The sequence below is a fragment of the Salminus brasiliensis genome, chromosome 12 (assembly GCF_030463535.1).
Source record: "Salminus brasiliensis chromosome 12, fSalBra1.hap2, whole genome shotgun sequence".
Taxonomy (NCBI): domain Eukaryota; kingdom Metazoa; phylum Chordata; class Actinopteri; order Characiformes; family Bryconidae; genus Salminus; species Salminus brasiliensis.
This window is the reverse complement of record NC_132889.1, coordinates 8,190,480-8,209,282: the sequence shown is the minus strand read 5'-3', so window position 1 is coordinate 8,209,282 and position 18,803 is coordinate 8,190,480. Positions and strand designations below refer to the sequence as shown.

At 43.2% G+C, this 18,803-nt stretch overlaps 1 protein-coding gene across 3 annotated transcripts in view; it reads left to right on the top strand.

Annotated features, from left to right (window-relative positions):
- The window catches only part of tnrc6c1 (trinucleotide repeat containing adaptor 6C1), a 63,047-nt gene that overhangs the window by 20,975 nt on the left and 23,269 nt on the right, over positions 1-18,803 (top strand). For 2 of the 3 annotated variants that reach the window (XM_072694407.1, XM_072694409.1), the window contains exon 3: positions 4,098-4,424. In XM_072694407.1, the coding sequence (XP_072550508.1) occupies positions 4,098-4,424 (327 nt within the window). Of the gene's footprint in view, positions 1-4,097; positions 4,425-17,760; positions 17,855-18,803 lie in introns of those variants that run through there. The other variant, XM_072694408.1, reaches the window with a different exon arrangement.

Below are 18,803 nucleotides of genomic sequence, written 5' to 3'. Positions count from 1 at the left end.
GGCCTCCCAATTCTCTTGATCATCTTTGCGATGTTTCTGCACCCCGATTGGAGTCCACCTTTGGTAAATTCGGTTAATTTGACATTACCTGGAAAGACAGCATCAGAGCAAAAACTACAAGGAGGCCACAAAGAGGAACAAACTGCCTGTAGAGCTCAGGGACAGGATCGTGTGGAGGCACAGTTCTGGAGAAGTTCCCAAGAACACAGTGGCCTCCATAATTCTGAAATGGAGATCTGGAACCAACGGGACTCTGGCCTCCCCACCAAATGAAGTAATTCGGGGGAAAAAGTGCCTTGGTAAGCAGGTTGACCAAGAACCCAATGGTCACTCTGGCTAAACTCCAAAGATCCTGTGTGCAGATGGGAGAAACTTCCAGAAGGTGAACCATCACTGCAGCTCTCTGGGCTTTATGGCAGAGTGGCCAGACAGAAGCATCTCTGGAAACTAGACACTGCTCATGACCTGCCCAATACCATCCCTACTGTGAAGCATGGTGGTGGTAGCATCATGCTGTGGGGGTGTTTTCCAGCTTCTGGGATGGGATGAGTGGTCAGCGTTGAGGGAAAGTTGAACAGTACAGAGATAATCTTAATGTGCTCTGCATCTCAGACTGGGCCGAAGGTTCACCTTCCAACAAGACAGTGAGCCCAGGCACAGCCAAAACAACACAGGAGTGTCTTGGGGACTTGAGTGGCCCAGCCAGAGCCCTGACTTGAAAAAATGGCTGTCCACCGACGGTCTCCATCCTCCCTGACAGAGCTTGAGAGGATCTGCAGAGCGAACAGGCAAGATAATCCCCAAAATCTAGATGTGCAGACCTTTTGGCATCATACCCAAGAAGACTGAGGGGTGTAGTCGCTCCTGAAGGTGCGTTTACTAAGTACTAGTAAAGCATAAAGTGTCTGAATACTTATGTCAAGGCAATTATTTTAGCTGTCCCTCAGAGTGTTAGAGAAAAAAGGAGTATAGAAAGGAGTATGAGATAGCGACATAGAGAGCAAAAAGAGAGAGAGGAATATGAGGGAGAGATATATAAAGAGAGAAGGAGGAAATATAGAGTGAGAGCAGGAAGTGAGAGTGGTAAAGAGAGAGAGAAAAAGAAAAGTGAAAGGGGACAAGAAATAGAGCAATAGAACAGAGAGAGATAGATGAAGGAGGGAGAGTGAGATCAAGTGATAGAAGGGTATGAGAGCTAGAGAGAGACTGAGATAAAGAACGATAGATGGGAGAGAGCGAGAGAGTGCTCCTCTGTGCTCAGGCTGAGCTGGAGTTAATCAGGGTTTGGCGTCACTGTCTCTGGCTCGTACAGACTCTGGGCTACAGCAGCCTGCGCAGGCAGCCCTCCATATCCAAAAGAAAGGGGCCGTGACTGGGGGGAGAGCAGTGCGAGTGTGTGTGATTGTGTTTGTGCATGCGGGTGTATTTATAACTTTGTGGATTGAGGCGAAAAGACCCTAAAAAGCAACTTATAAATCCGACTGCATTCCTGATCTCATAAATAGGAAGGAAAATCGAGCCGTTTGTTTAACGTGTGAACTTTCTGCAGCTGAGTTTGACTTAGTAGTTTTTTTTTGCACGACCTCACAAAGTTAGTTTAACAAGGCTGTGTGTGTGTGTGTGTGTGTGTCTCAGTCTGTGTGTACAGAGTTCATGTTCGCGCACAATCCATAACATCCATCTGCCGGTGACCGCTCCGGAGCGGGCCCCCTGCTCGGTTATATAACTCCACTACTCATCGCCTCTCTCCACCAATAGGAGTGCAGCGTTGGCTCCTGGCTGGAGCAGCAGGCTGTGTTAGAGCAGACCCACTTCACTCTGAAGTACTGCAAGTGCTCTGCAGCGGACAGACCCACCCCCCTTCTTCCTCCCACCAGCCCTTCTTCCTCGCACCACCACCTCCACCACACACTGTTTAACCCCTCCTGCTTACATGTGCTCGACACCATCCTAGTTTCTTTTTCCCTTTTTATTCATTATTTATTCATTCATTCATTCTTTTATCTAGAATATATATATATCTTTATATTTTTTAATATATTTATATATTTATATATTCTTTCTGAATATCTTCACCGTCATGCAAATTTGTGTCTAAATTTCTATTTTACAGGAGAAGGAAAAACATTCAAGCCTTTCAATGGAAGTCAATGTAAAACTTTATCCTGAGTCATTTTGGAGCATTTCTATTGGTCCGTTCATTATGACATTTGGACATGTTTTAAAGAACAGCTGCCAGATTCATATTCTGTCCAAAAAAAAGGCACAAAAATGGGCCTATTCTTCTTTATATATATATATATATATTAGTAGTATTGCAAAGCCCAGTTTCAGTCATTAATCTTAAGATGTCACCGTATATCTCTGTAGCTTCTATGAATTATGCAGCTGTGTCTGAAAATAGAACATGGACCTCAGGTTAGCTTGCAGGCTCCAGGACTGAGGGCTGTTTTTCTGTTGTTGTTTTTTCCCTCCCAGTAGGAGGAGCATGGCCTCCAGTATGTTATGTAACGTGCTGTACTCATTCAGCCAGCCTTACGCTACCACCCCACTGAAGCCTCAGGGTTTAACTAGCTTACATTCAACGCTGTCATGGCTGAGCTTATGACCTTTTCTACCCTTTACTGGAGGTGGGAGATGTGCACGCCGATCCATCAGCGTATGTCCTGCTGTTCAGACGGAAATGTATAGATGATGTAACAGTTGTGAAACAAGTGTGAAAATCAGTTGTAACATCGATAATGGAGGCCAAATGTTCTCTATGCTCTTTCTGATGAAGGTACTTGTGAAGGACATGGTTCTTTCTGGAACCAAAAGTGGTTGTTCTATTGCATTGCTCAAGGAACCCTTGAATCCTGATTATTCTGTAACTGTTGTAAATTATTATTCAGTATCTGTCATCATTTTCTCAGTACCTACTATGATGGACTACCATAACTACAAATGATTCAGTGTCTAAAAGAAATTGGTCTACAGTATCAACAATAATATTCAGTACCTGCAACAAATAATTCAGTAAATGATAAGCTAATTAGTATCTACTATAAATGATTTAGTATTACTGCTATAACTGATTCAGCAACTACTGCAACTATAAATGATTCAGTGTCCACTATGAATTTAGGGATCCAGAGCGACTTACAAAAGGGATAAATAATAATAATAAATAATTCAGTATCCACCGTAAATGATTCAGTAACTGCTTTAAATGAAATTGGTCTACAGTATCTACAGTAAATGATTCAGTAACTGCATTAAATGATTCAGTAACCCTTGCAAGGGAATAAGTCACTATTATAAATGATTCCATATCTACTATAAATGATTCAGTAACTATTACAAATGAATCAGTAACTATTACAAATGCCATTATGATTGACTTTAGTAATTACTATAACTATAAATGATTTAGTATCCACCATTAATGATTCAAAAACTGATTTAAATGATTCAGTAACTACTATATGACTGACTTTAGCTACTATAACTATAAATGATTCAGTGTCTAAAAGAAATTATCCACAATAAATTATTCAGTAACTGCAATAAAAGATTCTACGTAACCTTTGCAAGTGAATCGGTCACTATTATAAATGATTTTGTATCTACTGTAAATGAACCAGTAACTGTTACAAATAATTCATTGTCTATTATAGATAATACTGTACCTGCAGTAAATAATTTAGTAAATTATGAGCTAATTAGTATCTTCTAGAAATGATTCAGTAAGTAGTAGAAATAATTTTCCTTTCATGATGGGCTCATGGGGGGGGGGGGGGGCTTATGGGACTGCAATAGCTCACAGGAGCCACTTAGCATAAGCCAGCCTAGCATAGCTTAATACTGTAAGATAGCATTGCTGTCCTCTCAATGTCCTCTCAGTATGGTTATCTAGCTTGTTGAAGACATTGTAGCTGATTACTCTGGTCACCCAATCGGCCCTGTCTGGTCAGCGTGGCTTTAGCCTCACTTCCAAATGACAGTACCAGTTTTTGGGTGATTGGCTTGTTTTACAGCTCTGTTTTGGTTGACAGATTTGACCACCAGCTTTGAAACATTTGTATCTCTCTCTTTCTCTCTCTCGACTATACCCACAGTGCCAGACTCTGCCAAACCCGGCCCTGCCCCTCTTCCCCCTGCCAACCCCAGCACCATCAACCCATCTGTGCCCTCAGCCAGCAGCAGTACCGGAGTTGGAGTTGGTGTTGGTGGTGGAAATGGAAAGCGCGCCCCCTCCAGCACCCATCAGCAGCAGCCGGCAGCACTCCGTTACCCTCCCAGAGAGGTGCCTCCGCGTTTCCGCCAGCACGAGCACAAGCAGCTGCTGAAGAGGGGTCAGCCCCTGCCTGCTGGAAGCATCGCCGTGGTCCAGCCGTCTGCGGGCAGCCCCGCACCACAGCCGTACTCCAGCCAAACGCTCTCAGGTTAGCAGCAGTTTTATTTTTCACTGTAATGAACCCCAAAAAATCACACCCTCTAGAATTAATAAGCATCTATTTGTGGGTGCAGATGCATGTAGTGTAAGCTCCGCCCCTCTCCTCCTGCTTTACTCTGCTTTACTTGCGCAGTTGTTCTGGCAGATTTGCTGGACACTACAGGAACTGTAGGAGGCGATGTGGCTTTTTGTACAGTAATGTATTGAGCGCTTAAATTTTCATTTGGTCCTTGAAGTCATTGTAAGTGTAATATACCAGATGAAGTGTGGGTGGCGGTATGAATTCTGTTGCTTCCTGAGTGGTGCAGTTGTCTAAGCGACCTCTGGTTACAGTCCAACACCAGCGTTTACCCTCCTAACTAGTAAGTAGAAAATGACTGAAATTGGAAAGGGAAAAAGTACTCTGCAGTATAATGTTCATTTGACCCTTTTGGCCATTCTGACAGATTGTAGTACACTACAGGAAGTGTAGGGGGCGATATGTCTTATAGTATTTCATTTAAAATATGCAATGTAATGTTAAGATGATCCAGGAGCTTTATGTCTTCTCATATTTGATTTCAAAAAGTGCTCCCTAGATTGTAATGCATGACAAAAGTGTAGGGGGCGATATGTCTTTTCGCCATATCATGTTGATATGATCCATGCAGTTGTTCTGACAGATTGCAGTACACTAGCAGGGGTGTAGGGGGCGCTATGTCTGGGCTTATTAAACTTTAAGTGTGCTCAGTAATGATAATAAGATTCTTGTGGTTGTTCTGACAGATTGTAATACACTACAGGAAGTGTAGGGGGCGATACGTCTTGGATTATTTCAATTAAAGCATGCTTTATAATGTTACTATGATCCTTGCTGACATTCTAAAGGATTGTAGTACAGGTGGCAATATGTTCTGGATTATTAAACTTAAAGTGCACTCTGTAATGTTAATGCGATCCATGCATTACACTAGCAGGGGTGTAGAGGGCGCTGTGTCTGGGATAATTAAACTTAAAAGTCGCTCAATAATGTTAATAAGATTCTTGTGGTCGTTCTGATTAATTGCAGTACACTACAGGAAGTGTAGAGGGGGTCATGTCCTGGATTATTTCATTTAAAGTGTGCTCAATAATGTTTCTATGATCCCTGCTGACATTCTGACAGATTGTAGTACAGTAGTAGTACAGTACTCACAGATATGTGAGTGCGCTTGTTATGTGGACACAGCTTTGCATTATGAAGGGTGGTCTAGTGTAAGAGGAAGCTACAGAAGACCTAATTCGATTACTGAATTTGATTAGAGTACTTTGAACAGTCCAGAAAATCAGATGTTTACTGGGGTCTTCCTAATATGCAGTATATTTTGCAGCAGCCTTCCACCCTCAGGCTTATCTTCAGTGGAAATATCGCCCATTGAAACGATCGTTTTTCATCACCGTCATAACTGTGCACGTGACCAAAATATTGCACGCTGTCTGTATGTCATGTGATTGAGCCGTTTATCTGTGTGGCGCCTGCCTACGCATGTGCGGTTCATTGCATTACTCCTGCTCGTTTTCATTGCTCCAGTTTCGTGGGCTTAGCAAGCGAGACAGAGTGAAGCGCTCTGTGCAGAGCCGTGTCTGGTTGCTTCCTGTCTTGGTAGGCATGTAGAAGTGTGCGCTGAAGTCTGTTTGTTTGTGGGCTTGGCAGCCTAGCAATACGTTTCTGCGCCTGCTTGACTGCAGAAAGCGAGAGCGTGCCAGCGGCCCAGCTTAGTGGACTGGGTGACTCACAGTTTACGGTAAGTGAGCGCGATTCAGATGGAAGCTCCTTCTGATCGACAGGACCCATCAGAGCGCTGTTCCTAAGCAATGTAGCCACTCCCTCGATCAAGCCCTGGTTGTAATCGGTCCTTGTGGGGGGACAGCTCTATACACACAGCTGCAACAGTTGGTCACCTCATTCACCTTTCTCAAGTGTTTGGAGACTGAGACCAACTGACTAAGCAAGTTGCGAAAGGCGAGCTCCTGCCTGGTTACGTTGACGTGTAGACTTCTGCCTTTACAGTTATAGTTAGCTAACATTTACTTCACCTTGAGTTCACATTTTTTCCACTCCCTCTGCGTGAGGACAGCTGATCGGTCCTTTTACATTTACATGTGTTTCCGAATAAAAGATTCCAGATCTGTATCAATGGGTATCAGGCTGATATCAGCAGAAAATTCTAAGGGTGCACCGATACCACTTTTTCCCTTCCGATACCAGATTTTGAGGTATCCGCTGATACAGACTACTGATAACGATAGACCAACTCTGACTTAAATACTGGATAGATGCTATAAACCCTGATATTTATGTTCCACTTTTAAAGGTTGTACTTTTTTTATATCTGATCCCAGATAAGATCTAATGAGCTTGAAAGAACAGCATTTACTGGTTGAGTTGAGTTTCAGAGCTGAAAAAGTATTTTGAGAGAAGCAGAATCAGTCTAAGCTCGACTAAATAGCCTAAATTCACATTTCAGAGCAGTGAAAAAACGCCAGGTTAGAAGCGGAACATGCTTCTGCAGCAAATTCACATTCAGGTTCATGTCTCTGTGTAAAAAGCTACTAAACTTTAGTGTTTCCTTTAAACCAGCTGCTGAAACTCGAAACCTGGTTTCAGAACCAAAAAAAACACCACATGGAAACAAAAAGTTCTGTAAATGTAGAAGTTCATCAAATGACCGTTTAATGGTAACAATTTAATGGTTGTTTGCCAAAAAAAAAATTTTTTTTTTTAAAAGTAGGGTGTCTGTAAGCTTCATGGTATCATGTATTCATGGCCAATAGATGTGTGTATCGACACCGGTACTGATTCGGTATCTGTGCAACGCTAGAAAATATGGGTTGTAATAACAACCATGAGAGTGGAAAAAAGACTGAATCCAGTCCTGCAAGCCATGTTTGCTATCCTACCTGGGCTTCTTCAACTTACAAGATGGGATGCTAGGCTAACGTTGCTAACAAACGCTGGACTTCGGCTGTCACCAATATCCTCTCAGTACATGCAATGCCAAAATCATATATATAAGTTTCATTTCAGTTTCAAGTTTCGTTTATTAATTTTTTTTGCATCAGAAATCCGTCGAAAAGCTATGTGGGTCATGGATAGACCCAAAAGACATTTGGGCTTAAATTGGAACCACTTTATTAGCTGCATAACGTCCTGGTTTGTAGTGCTGTTCTGCTTTCACACGCTGGGCTGAGGTAGAAGTGGTTCCGGTTATTAGAAATTACTGCCAGCAGCTATATTGAGAAGTCTGTTTTGGTGTTTATAGACTAATGGGAGTCACACTGTGTTTATTTGTCAATAAAGGTCTGAATGTGAGATGAGATTGGGGACAATCCAAGTCCAGTGTCTGTTAGCAACATTAGCCTAGAATCTCCCGTTCTAAACGAAAGAAGCACACATCAGGCATCAAGCAATGCCATGGCTGATTGACAGAATCTGGGGTCACTGATCAATCACGTTCCACTGAACTGTCCCTGTTAGCGAAGTGTGGCTAGTTTTATGAAGAAAAAATATTGTTAACATTAGCTGTAGATGCTCAGGATTTGATTCCTGTGGGAAAAGAAAGTGTGGTGTCTCATCATCTCTGGGCAAATTCAGAACAGATTCTCCTTTCTTGGAGATAGCCGGCTTTCTTTTCTTTGCGGTTTAACAAAGGCAGCAATCTGCTTGCTGTTCCTCCGCGCACCGTCTCTGCTGGACGTTGTGTTGTGAAGCCGCACGTGTGCTGGGCTGTGGTTCCGCTGGATATTACTTAACGCCCATTAGGAACCCAGCTCGTAATAGGAGCTCCCTGCCTTCTGTGTGTGTGTGTGTGTGTGTGTGCTTGTCTCTGCATGTGTGTGTGTGTGTGTGTGTGTGTGTGTGTGTGTGTGTGTGTGTGTGTTTTACAGGAAGCCACTGGAATGTAGCCGAATCACCCACAGTTCTGTCCAAAGCCGCCAGCAGCACAGTGGCTGCATTCATTGTGCTAGCGCTCTAGCTTTCTTTCTCTTTCGCCTTCACAACCCCCCCCCCCCCCCCCTTCTCTCTCGCGCTCTCTCTCGCTCTCTCTCTTTTCCCCTTTCTTTCTTTTCTTTTTTTTCTTTTCTATTCCCCGTCACATGGCAGCTCCAGTGTGGACTGTATCTGGGCCGCACGCTCGCCAGCAGAGCAGAACACGCGGCTGCTGTTCTTAGTGGTGCGTTTGTGTTTTTCAGTCACTGGACTCAGATGGAGGCACGGTGCTTGCTAGCTACGGCTGTGTCTTGGCAAAATGCTGGAGATATGAGGCATATCACGATACAGTTAGGATTTGATATGTAGCGGTATCAAAAAACACACCATCTGCATAAAATCTGAGCGAAAGAAAAGTGAAAGAAAACTTTTTATCCAATCAGAGCAGTGGGGTCAAAAGACTAAGTACCACACTGTCATCTAGTGGTCAGGGTTTAAACGCAACACTAAATGAACCACTGTCTGCTGCCAGTATGTGCATGTAATTAGGGCTGCATAATATATTACATTTACATTGAAGGCGTTTAGCACACACTCTTCCCCAAAGCGGCTTACAAAAGTGCTCCACTGTTTACTCCAAAAATACTCTTAGCTAGTTTGTATCGGCTAGCATTGATACCGTGGAGCCATCAAGGCTCAGTGAGGGGGATTATGGGTTATTATGGGCTGTTTACATCACTGCATTCTTGTCCCCCGAGTATCACACGGACCTGAGGCCTGACACTGATCCAGATTTACACTTCCTCCCCACAAACACACACCTGCGCATACACAACCACACATGCACACGCTCGCCTGTTCTGACCAGGCTGAGGGGGACCCCACTCTGCGTCCGATGGAGAGGATTTCCTCTTGTTACACAAATGGCACGGAGCCATCCCTCAGCGTCTAAAAGCGTCCGAGGTCTTGTTACCCCCTCCAACCCTCTGAGACCCCGCTGCAGTGCTGCATGTTGCAGCGGCGTCAGTTACAACAGGCTAATCAAAGGGCTGAAACTAGATTACTGGAAAGCAACGTAGTGGCAGTTTTTCTGCTGACTGTGGCAAGCTGTAACCCTCAGTCCAGAGTTATTACTGTCGTTTGGTTTATAGTATTTAAATTTAACTACATGATTATACGGTTGGTTATGTAATAAATTACGTTTGCAGTTGTGACAGCATCAAACCTGCTCTGCTCACTTTTTAATGTGTGTTTTGTTCAAGTTTGGAGAGTTTCTTTACAGAGCTACAACACTGTACACACCACAGCAACTTCACCATCAAATTCAGCTTATAAAAAGGGTGGCAACTAATTGTTACTTCTATAATTAATAAAATAAATCAGTCCTGTATGATTCAGATGAATTGATATTAGCTCCAGCATTTGTTCTCCTTTACCAAAATGCTCTTTCTCACTTAGGCTACATTCACACAGCAGGTAAAAGTGGCCCAGGTAATCTTCTCAATTTCGATTGGGGCCACTTTTTTATATGTGGCCCAATGCGTGTCTGAACAGCCATCTCGGAAAACCTCTCTAACTTAACGTTAGCTAGTTTACTTTACCTCTCTCTCTTCTTTCCTCTCCTGGTCTTTATTTCTCCCTCCCTCTTGATGGATGCATAGGGATAGGAAGACTGGCTACTTAACACTCTTGCTAGCCCATAAACACTTAATTTTTGCTATCTGAATGACCACTGAGAAGGCTACCGTTCTTGATTACTTACAAATACAACTGTCCCAACAATGACTAGGGTTCCTGTTACATCACTCTAAGTTACATTTTTATGGCTGAGAGTTTGTGCTAAGTCCTATATTAAACCCGATCAGTAGTGACACAGGATGTGAGAATGAGGTCTTTAGGTTGGAGAACCAGTGCCCTATTTAACCCACCCTGCTTACTTGCTCCTAACAGCAGCTACATTTGTGTGATTATTTGTCGATTGTATGTATTGATTTTTGCAATCTCTGCAATTCCGTCTCCAAATTTTTAAATGAATTTCAAAAAAGCTGTTCATGTGTAGATAGGAGACCAAAACACTTTCGAACCGAAACCTCGAGAATGACCGCTCGGCTTTCAGTTTCTTTAAAATGCTGCAGCTGTGGTAAAACACAGCAGTAAAAACAAAGGATTGAAACTGAGGGCTTAAATAGACAATACTCAGTACATTAAACTGTGCCTGGACAACATCCTACTTGACCATGGCATTACCACTGTGCTTTTAGTATGGGGGTTCCTCACCATGCTGAGCTTCTGCTGTGGATGCTTAAGAGTTTTTATCAACGCTTCAATGGTGCACGGCCATGCCAGGTGAGCTTGGCTTTTAACCAAGTGATGAAACTGAGAGGTGCAAATCTCTACAAGTCAAGAATATAATCAGAAGCAGAAAGCATTGGCAGCCTTTTTGCGTATTGTAGTAATTGCGGCTCTACTTTTATAATAAAATATCACCAGTATGGATTGAAATTCAGAGTCTGCACATCCCACTGAATATCTTCACTTATCAATGAACTACGAGTGAGAAATAATTATTATTGAACTGCAACACGCTTTTGTTAACGCTGGCAGTCACTGCGACTCGCTGTGCCAATATAGCTGAAGTGTTAATATTCACAAACACAATCATTCAGGTCCAGAAACCAGCAGCCGTCTCCAGGGATGCCCCACAGCCGGGAAAAACCCACTTCTTTTGCATGTAGGTAAAGCAAACTCCTCGGAGCGACAATCTGGCTTGTTTTACATTTCCTTTGTCCAATCTATCCTTCTCCTTTTGTCTGAATCGCTGTTGGCACTTCTTTGGAATTACTGACAAATGATCCTCTGCGGTGTTTACGTCCTCCTTTTATGTCCTTCAGAAGCTGCCCATACTCGGTCACAGCTGGCCGCTTGTACGCAGACAATGCCTTCATTGGTTCAGCAATAGGAGATCCTCTAGGAATGCACACACGCTGTGTTTACTTTCACTTTGATGGGTTCACCAGAGGTGTAACAGATCTCAAAATTCAGTCTGCTCATATCACGTTTTTTTTTTTTTCTGGATCAGCAAAAGTGATGTCACTCCAGAGGTGTGAACATGCTCAATAAATTGCCATTGTTACATTACATAACGCTGTAATATGATAAGTAGACCTGTATGACACTATTTGACAGACTTATATGACACTATAATGTGACCTTTAGGCTTATATGACACTATAATATGACAAATAGACCTATATGTCAGTTATATCACTTAACCCCATAATATGATAAGTAGACCTATATGATACTAATGACAGTTAGACCTATATGACACTGTACTACGACTGTTAGGCCTGTATGACACCATAATGTGACCTTTAGCCGTATATGACACTAGAATCGGACTGTTAGGTCTATATGACACTATACTATGACAGTTAGGCCCATATGAAACTAGAATGGGACCTTTAGGCCTATATGACACTAGAATAGGACTGTTAGGCCTATATGACACTAACAAGATAAGAGAACACTTTATTGATCCCAAAGGAAATTAAAATAAAAAAGAAATGCAACAAAAGTTACAGCAGAGCGTTTAACAAAAAATGAAACAAAGGTGAGCAGGGTCGATGTAGATTTATATAGTATGTAGCAGTGTGTGCAGAATGTGACTTAGATCTATATGAGCTATAATATGATAAATATATCAATGAAATGGTCACCGTTGTGTTATGTTAGTGGTGTTGGCTAGCTCTGCTCTGTTCTGATACTCACCGTACTGGCCTGAGTGATGTAATGGCAGTGTGTATCAGGTTAGTGTTGGTAAGCCTTTCCTCTGCTTCCCTCACGAGGCACGTTAGTTTTACACGTCCTACAAAGTGGTTTGGCTGAGTCAGATATGTTCTATCGGCGAAATGTAATATGGGGTTTCTACACCCATGTACGAAGTCAGTGTTTCCATCTAGCGGTCGAATGAGGAACTGCAGCATTTTGGAACTGATTTGTACGGATCACGGATCAGCTACAGTCCATTACACCACTAGTGCTTACAAAAGAACCTGCCGATACGATAAGGGGTTACAGGGGTTACGACTTAATATATTGTTATATCCTGTAAGCAAGGCGACTGTCTTAGTATCAAAACACACCGTCATAAACATAAACTCTGAGTAAGAGTAAAGTTTACTTATTATGAAACCAGAGCAGTGGGATCTGAAAGAGGGTACAGCACTGCTATCTGGAGGTTCGGGGTGTCTGCCACCATTATCTGCCATCAATCTCTGCATGTATACTACTAATAATGATCAATACTGTGTTTCTGAGAATAGATATAGTAATGCAAGACACAGTATAGCAAACACTTCGATATACCAGTATTTTTTTATATCCCTAGATCACACAGTGGTGTGTAAGCTCTCGGCTCAGTTTTGCTTAATGGTAAAGTTACAGTTGAAGGGGATTAGTACCGCCTGATAGCTTAGTTCAGCTGTAGGACTGGGAATCACTAGACATCCCATGATAAGGTATCTCCAGTACTGAACTAAGTACTCTGTGTGTGTGTGTGTGTGTGTGTGTGTGTGTGGATATATAGCAGCCATCAGTCCTGTGTGCGTCGCCACCTGCTGGTGACTGCTGGTCCTGGGCTCTTTCTGGGCTAATGTGCGTCATATCCTTTGTATGTGTTGGCGGAGGGGGGGTGGGGGGGATGAGCTGGTGTGATGTTAAACTAAAAGCCTGAGGGTGGTTGCATAAGCTTCTCACACACACACACACACACACACACACACCACCCCCACCCCCCAACATACACCCCCACAATCCCCTCTGTAACTACCGAACGCCGGCGTCAGCAAAGCCCCCTCTTCACATTCACACAGTGCTGCTATTGTGCTCTGCCTATGTGTGTGTGTGTGTGTGTGTGTGTGTGTGTGTGTGTGTGTGTGTGTATGAGAGTGCGTGTGGATGTTCATGCGAAATCACAAGCACACTCTGGTGGGGTGGGGTGGGGAGGGGGTGCTTGGAGGCTTTAAAGCGGCAGGTGGTAAGGTACTGCTCTCTAGGGTACAGGGGTTCTGGGGCTGCACCATGTAGGCAAAATAGTGTGCTGGTATAACAAGCCTTCAGCCAATTAATGAGCACTGTGGGATAGTGGACGTGATCACTGGTCAGCAGTGTAAGCAGGCGCTGGTCTGGTTCCGCTTAGCGTCCGTCCCTAGGGCTCTGACGAGACCTGCTGCTGGGGGATTCAGTGCTTCTAGATCAGAACTGGGAGACATGTCCACAGTGTTTGTCTCTATTAATCGAACCTTTAAAACTCCACTGTTCCACAGCTCTAGCCCACACCTGGCATTAAGCATAGTGCCAGCAGGTTTATGTTTACCTGCTTCAGAGAGTCTATTCTGTTCTACAGGGACTAGACAAGCTGTTTGTGTGCATTTGCACATCTGTAATCCGCAGTGGGTGCAAATTAAAGTAGCTTGAGTTATGACTCAAATGGAGTGTCTAAATAGCTCCATCGGTTACTGTAACGTCGTACTGCAGCATTACGTTGATGCATCATATTGTAACATATGGTAATGATAGCATACTGTGTTGAACAGTTACATATTGAATTGTAACATGATATATGATACATCATAACATGTCTTATTGCAAAGTGTCAGAACGTTTTATTGTCGTATAGTGTGTATCGTAGCATGATATATTCTAACATGGCGTGTAGTACCGTAACATCATATTGTATTGTAACATATAATGCCTTAGTATATTGTGATGTATCCTATGGTGTCATAGCATATTTAGTGTATTGTAATATGACGTAGTAACAAGGTGTATAGTACCACGACTTACCGCATAGTGTCGCAACATTGCATTGTATTGTAACATATAGTGTCCTAGTATGTTGTAGTGTAGCGTGGTGTGATGACTATTGAAATATGACCTATCGTGTTGCAACACTGCATTATATCGTTTCCTAGCATATTTCATGGCGTATCAGAACATGGTGTATCAGAACAGGACATATCGGAACAGGACATGTATTAGTGTTGTAACACATTATTTAATAACATAGCATAATTCAGTGTATCGGAACACGGCATATCGGAACACTGCATATCGGAACATGTCATATCGGAACAGGACGTGCCGCATAGTGTTGTAACACTTCATTATATTGTAACATTGCATAATTTAGTGTGTCGGAACATGACGTATCGGACCAGGACGTGTAATAGTGTTGTAACTCATTATTTTATAACATAGCATAATTCAGTGTATCGGAACAGGACGTATCGGAACAGGACGTATCGGAACATGACATATCAGAACAGGACGTGCCGCATAATGTTGTAACACTTCATTATATTGTAACATAGCATCATTTTGTGTGTCGGAACATGACGTATCGGAACAGGACGTGTAATAGTGTTGTAACACATTATTTTATAACATAGCATAATTCAGTTTATCGGAACAGGACGTATCGGCACAGGGCGTATTGGCACAGGGCGCGTCGGAACATGACGTGCCGCAGAGTTTTGTAACACTTCATTATATTGTAACATAGCATAATTTAGTGTATCGGAACATGACTTTTTTATTTACATTTCGTTGATTGTCTGAAACTGATGATCGGACATAATTGTCTGATTATCGGAATATCGTAATAACGGGTACATTTTCTCATTAATCAGCAGATGATATGTCGGCCTCTGACGTATCAACATTGCATATATCCGTCTTGTTTTTGTGCTCAGGTTGTAATGCCCAGTTTGTATGAAACCCAGCAGCACCTTTGATTTTTAGTAATGAGGCTTAGATTACATCACCGCCTGTTTGGCTGCAGTAAAGCTGGCTTTGAGTGTAGTGTATAATAAGAGCCTGTTCTCTGTGGACTTTGGAGTATTGTGTGTACGGGAGGCGCTCAGATCATTTGTAAACAATGCCATCCTTTAACACTCGCTCTCTCTCTCTCTCTCTCTCTCTCTCTCGCACTCTTGCTGTTTTGCTTTCCTGCGCTCTCTTTCTTTCTCGCTCTCTCTCTCTTTCTCTCTCGCTCGCGCTCTCTCTCTCTCTCTCTCTCTCTCTCTTGCTCGTGCTCTCTGATAATATCCTTTCTCTCTTGCTAATACAGTAAAGGTTTGGGCACCCTTGGCCAAATGACACATTTTTGTTTGTTTGTTTTTTTCTTTTTAAAGTAAGAAGTGGTAACACGTCCCTCAAAGCTACTCAAACATAAAGCATGTATCAGCCTGTATTTCTGTTTTTGTTATTTGCTTTACTTTTTGACATAAATTGAATCTGGCTGTTGTTCTTATGGATCTTATGCAAAAGTATGAGACATATTTTGTTGATTTTATGAAAGAAAATAAGTAAATTAAGAGAACAGACTTAAATATGTTTAGCTATCATTTTCTGCACATTTTAGACACAGTTTCAGTTTAATTACTGAATTTGACGTCTTCAGAAAGTCAGTGCAGTCTGATGAATTTATAATAATAATAATAATAATAATAATGACTCACATACATTTATACATAATAAATGTATAAGTGTCCATTTATACATACATACATTTTCTTATCTCCCCATTTCTGCACTCTCACGCAAAATTCTTGTATCTTCATTTTTACCTTTTTTCCAAATTGGTTACATTTTCTTTTGCACTCCCTTCTTCACTCTTGCGCAAAAGTCTTGTATATCTATTTATACCTTTTTTCATATGAAATTTCCTTTACTTTCCCTATCATTACTCTTGCCAAAAACCTGTATCTCCATTTAAATTTTTTCGTTTTCACTCTCGCGCCGAATTCTTGTTCCCTGTTTTTCATATTGGTTAAATTTCCATAACTCTCCCTATTGTCACTCTTGCGCAGAAACCATTTATCTCCATTTTTTACTTTTTTATATTAGTTAAATTTCTTTTACTCTCAATATTGTTACTCTTGCGCAAAAACCTTGTATATTCCCTTTTACCCATGTTCGCGCTTTGAAATCTGGCAGTTGTTCTTTACATTGTGTCACAATTAGATGGTGAATGGACCAATAGAAATGCTCGAGAATGACTTTGGCTAAAAACATTGGCACTGACTTTCAGTGAAAGTGGAGAAGGCTTCTTTTCTTCTCCTGCGAAGCTGCTAGTTTTGGACATGCTAGCTCAGTAGATGAACATGGTTTTTGACCTCTTGGTTTCTCTTCACCTTGAAGATTCCTCTATATGCTACTTTGTTCCCATCCTCCTTGGTTCATTGCCTTAAAGGGGCGGTCCATGACTCCTGATGTTGTGGCTGATCATGTTTATACAAATTTGTGTGCTCCCATTGTTCCAGTGGGAGAGGGGGAAAACGCTTGACCTGGTAACACCTCCATGAGAAGGGCCTCTAAATAAAACCTTGAGCTGTATCCCTAAAAGTGCACGACTTGGTGTTGGTAGATTACTCTCAACACCGTCTGTGCCCTGGTGATCAGACCGCTCACCATCCAACACACTCTTAAAAGTAGAGAATAAAAAATAAAGACCTTTCAAAGGGTTCAATTTGAGCGACAATGCAGAAGAACCACCTTCGGTTCCACGAAGAAGTGCGTTTAAAAGACTTAGTGTAGGAGTGTGAAGAACCTCGGGTGAAGGTTTGAAGGTCCTTTAGACCTCTGAAGGGTTCTTGAGACTCAGACTCAGACTGATCTCCATTATAAACAAGCTTCTTTCTAGAATCACAAGTGGTTCCTCTATGGCATCGCTCAAGGAACCCCTTTGAAGCACCTTCATTTTTAAGTGTGTACGTGTGCACGTGTACATGTGTGCTCTCGCTTCTTATGTGTGTGTGTGTGTGTGTGTGTGTGTGTGTGTGTGTGTGTGTGTGTGTGTGTGTGTGTGTGTCTGACGCTCATTCCAGTACAGCCCACACGCTCCAGGACGGGGCTGCTTTTGTCTTTGTGCTGCTATTCAGGGAGCTCCATTGTGAGCAGCCATGCTAATTGCAGCGGGAGTGGGTCTCAGCTAAATATTTAGTGACAGTTTCAAAGCATGAAAGAGCAGAGAGAGAACCAAGGGAAGGAAAACACAGAAAGGATTCCCCCTTCTTCCCCCCTCCCCCTCCCCCCTTTTCTGATTTGTTTTTCCCCTCTCGCGCGACGGCCGCACAATGAAAACGACTCTCCGCTTTAACCTTCACCCGCCGTGCACTCTCAGACCGGATCGGCTCTCTGAGCAGAGAGAGAGTTATAAATAAAAGGCTGGAGCGAGGGAGCGGAGGGTGGATGTTGGATCCTGACGAACGGGGCGGTCACTCTTTCCCCCTCTCTCTCTCTCTTGCTCTCTCTCTCTCTCTCTCTCTCTCTCTGAGCCGTGGTTGTTTTGGCAGTGTCTCAAAAGTGAAGCCTGAGCAGGAGACATGTTTGTATCGGGAATGGCTAGAACTGTGCACAAAACCTAAAGCTTTCTGCGAGGATGGTCGGGCGGCTTTTATCTTCAGGTACTTTTCCACTTCTTCGTCATTTCCACCCTTCCTCCACCACCCCTACCCACTCAACCCCCCCACCCCCCTCCCCACTACCACCGCCACCCCTACCCCCAACCCACACCCCCCCCCCCTCAATCCTTCCAGATGATAAGCCGTTCCTCCTCCGCTCTCTTCTCTCTCTCTCTGCAGCACTGCTGCTTCTGTTTATTCTGCGCTTGCAATGTCCTGCAAATAACAGCTGCAAATAAAAAGGCAAAGCCAGGGCCGGCGGCGCTTTAATGCAGGGCACGCAGGCTCACCACGCTCTGTGGTAGTAAATCCCGTGCTTGAACGCGAAAACACAGCAAATCTGAGATGTCGATGGCAGCGCTAAGCTTTTTTGGCACTGGTTCAGGCTTGATAAAATGGCGTCCTTTTACTACGCAGCGACTCTCCAGAAGGACAGCGCTCGTGTCGGAAGCACCCTACCCGCATTTTTTCCTCTCTCTTTCTTCTCTCCCGTTCGAGCGATCACGTTCGTTCATTCGTTCGCTCTCGCGCGCACACACGTCGCCTCTGGTGCTGTCTGATGTGTGGTTAAAAGTGATTTCTGCAGGCTGCTGACTTCAGCCTGCACGAACGAATGCTGTTGCTTTCCTCAGATCCAGCGCATGCTAAACCGTGTCTGCGCAGGCAAAGGCGTCCCACAAAAAAAACAACAATAACAACAAAAACAGCAACAGAGTTGAACCCATGCCAGGGAAGTGGGGCGGCACTCGCCAAGTAATTATCATCCCTGGATCTTGGGCTCGATATGGGCACGTCTAATCGCTTTCCGAGCTTGCCAGTGCTTCTTGTGAAATGGACCGGTTTCTTTGAAAGCAAAGGGTGTACGTCCCGCTCGGCAGGCCAGCAGAGATGGCTGTGGTTATGGAGGTAAAGATTTGCGGCGACGGCAGTGCAAAATTATGGCTGCTGCGCA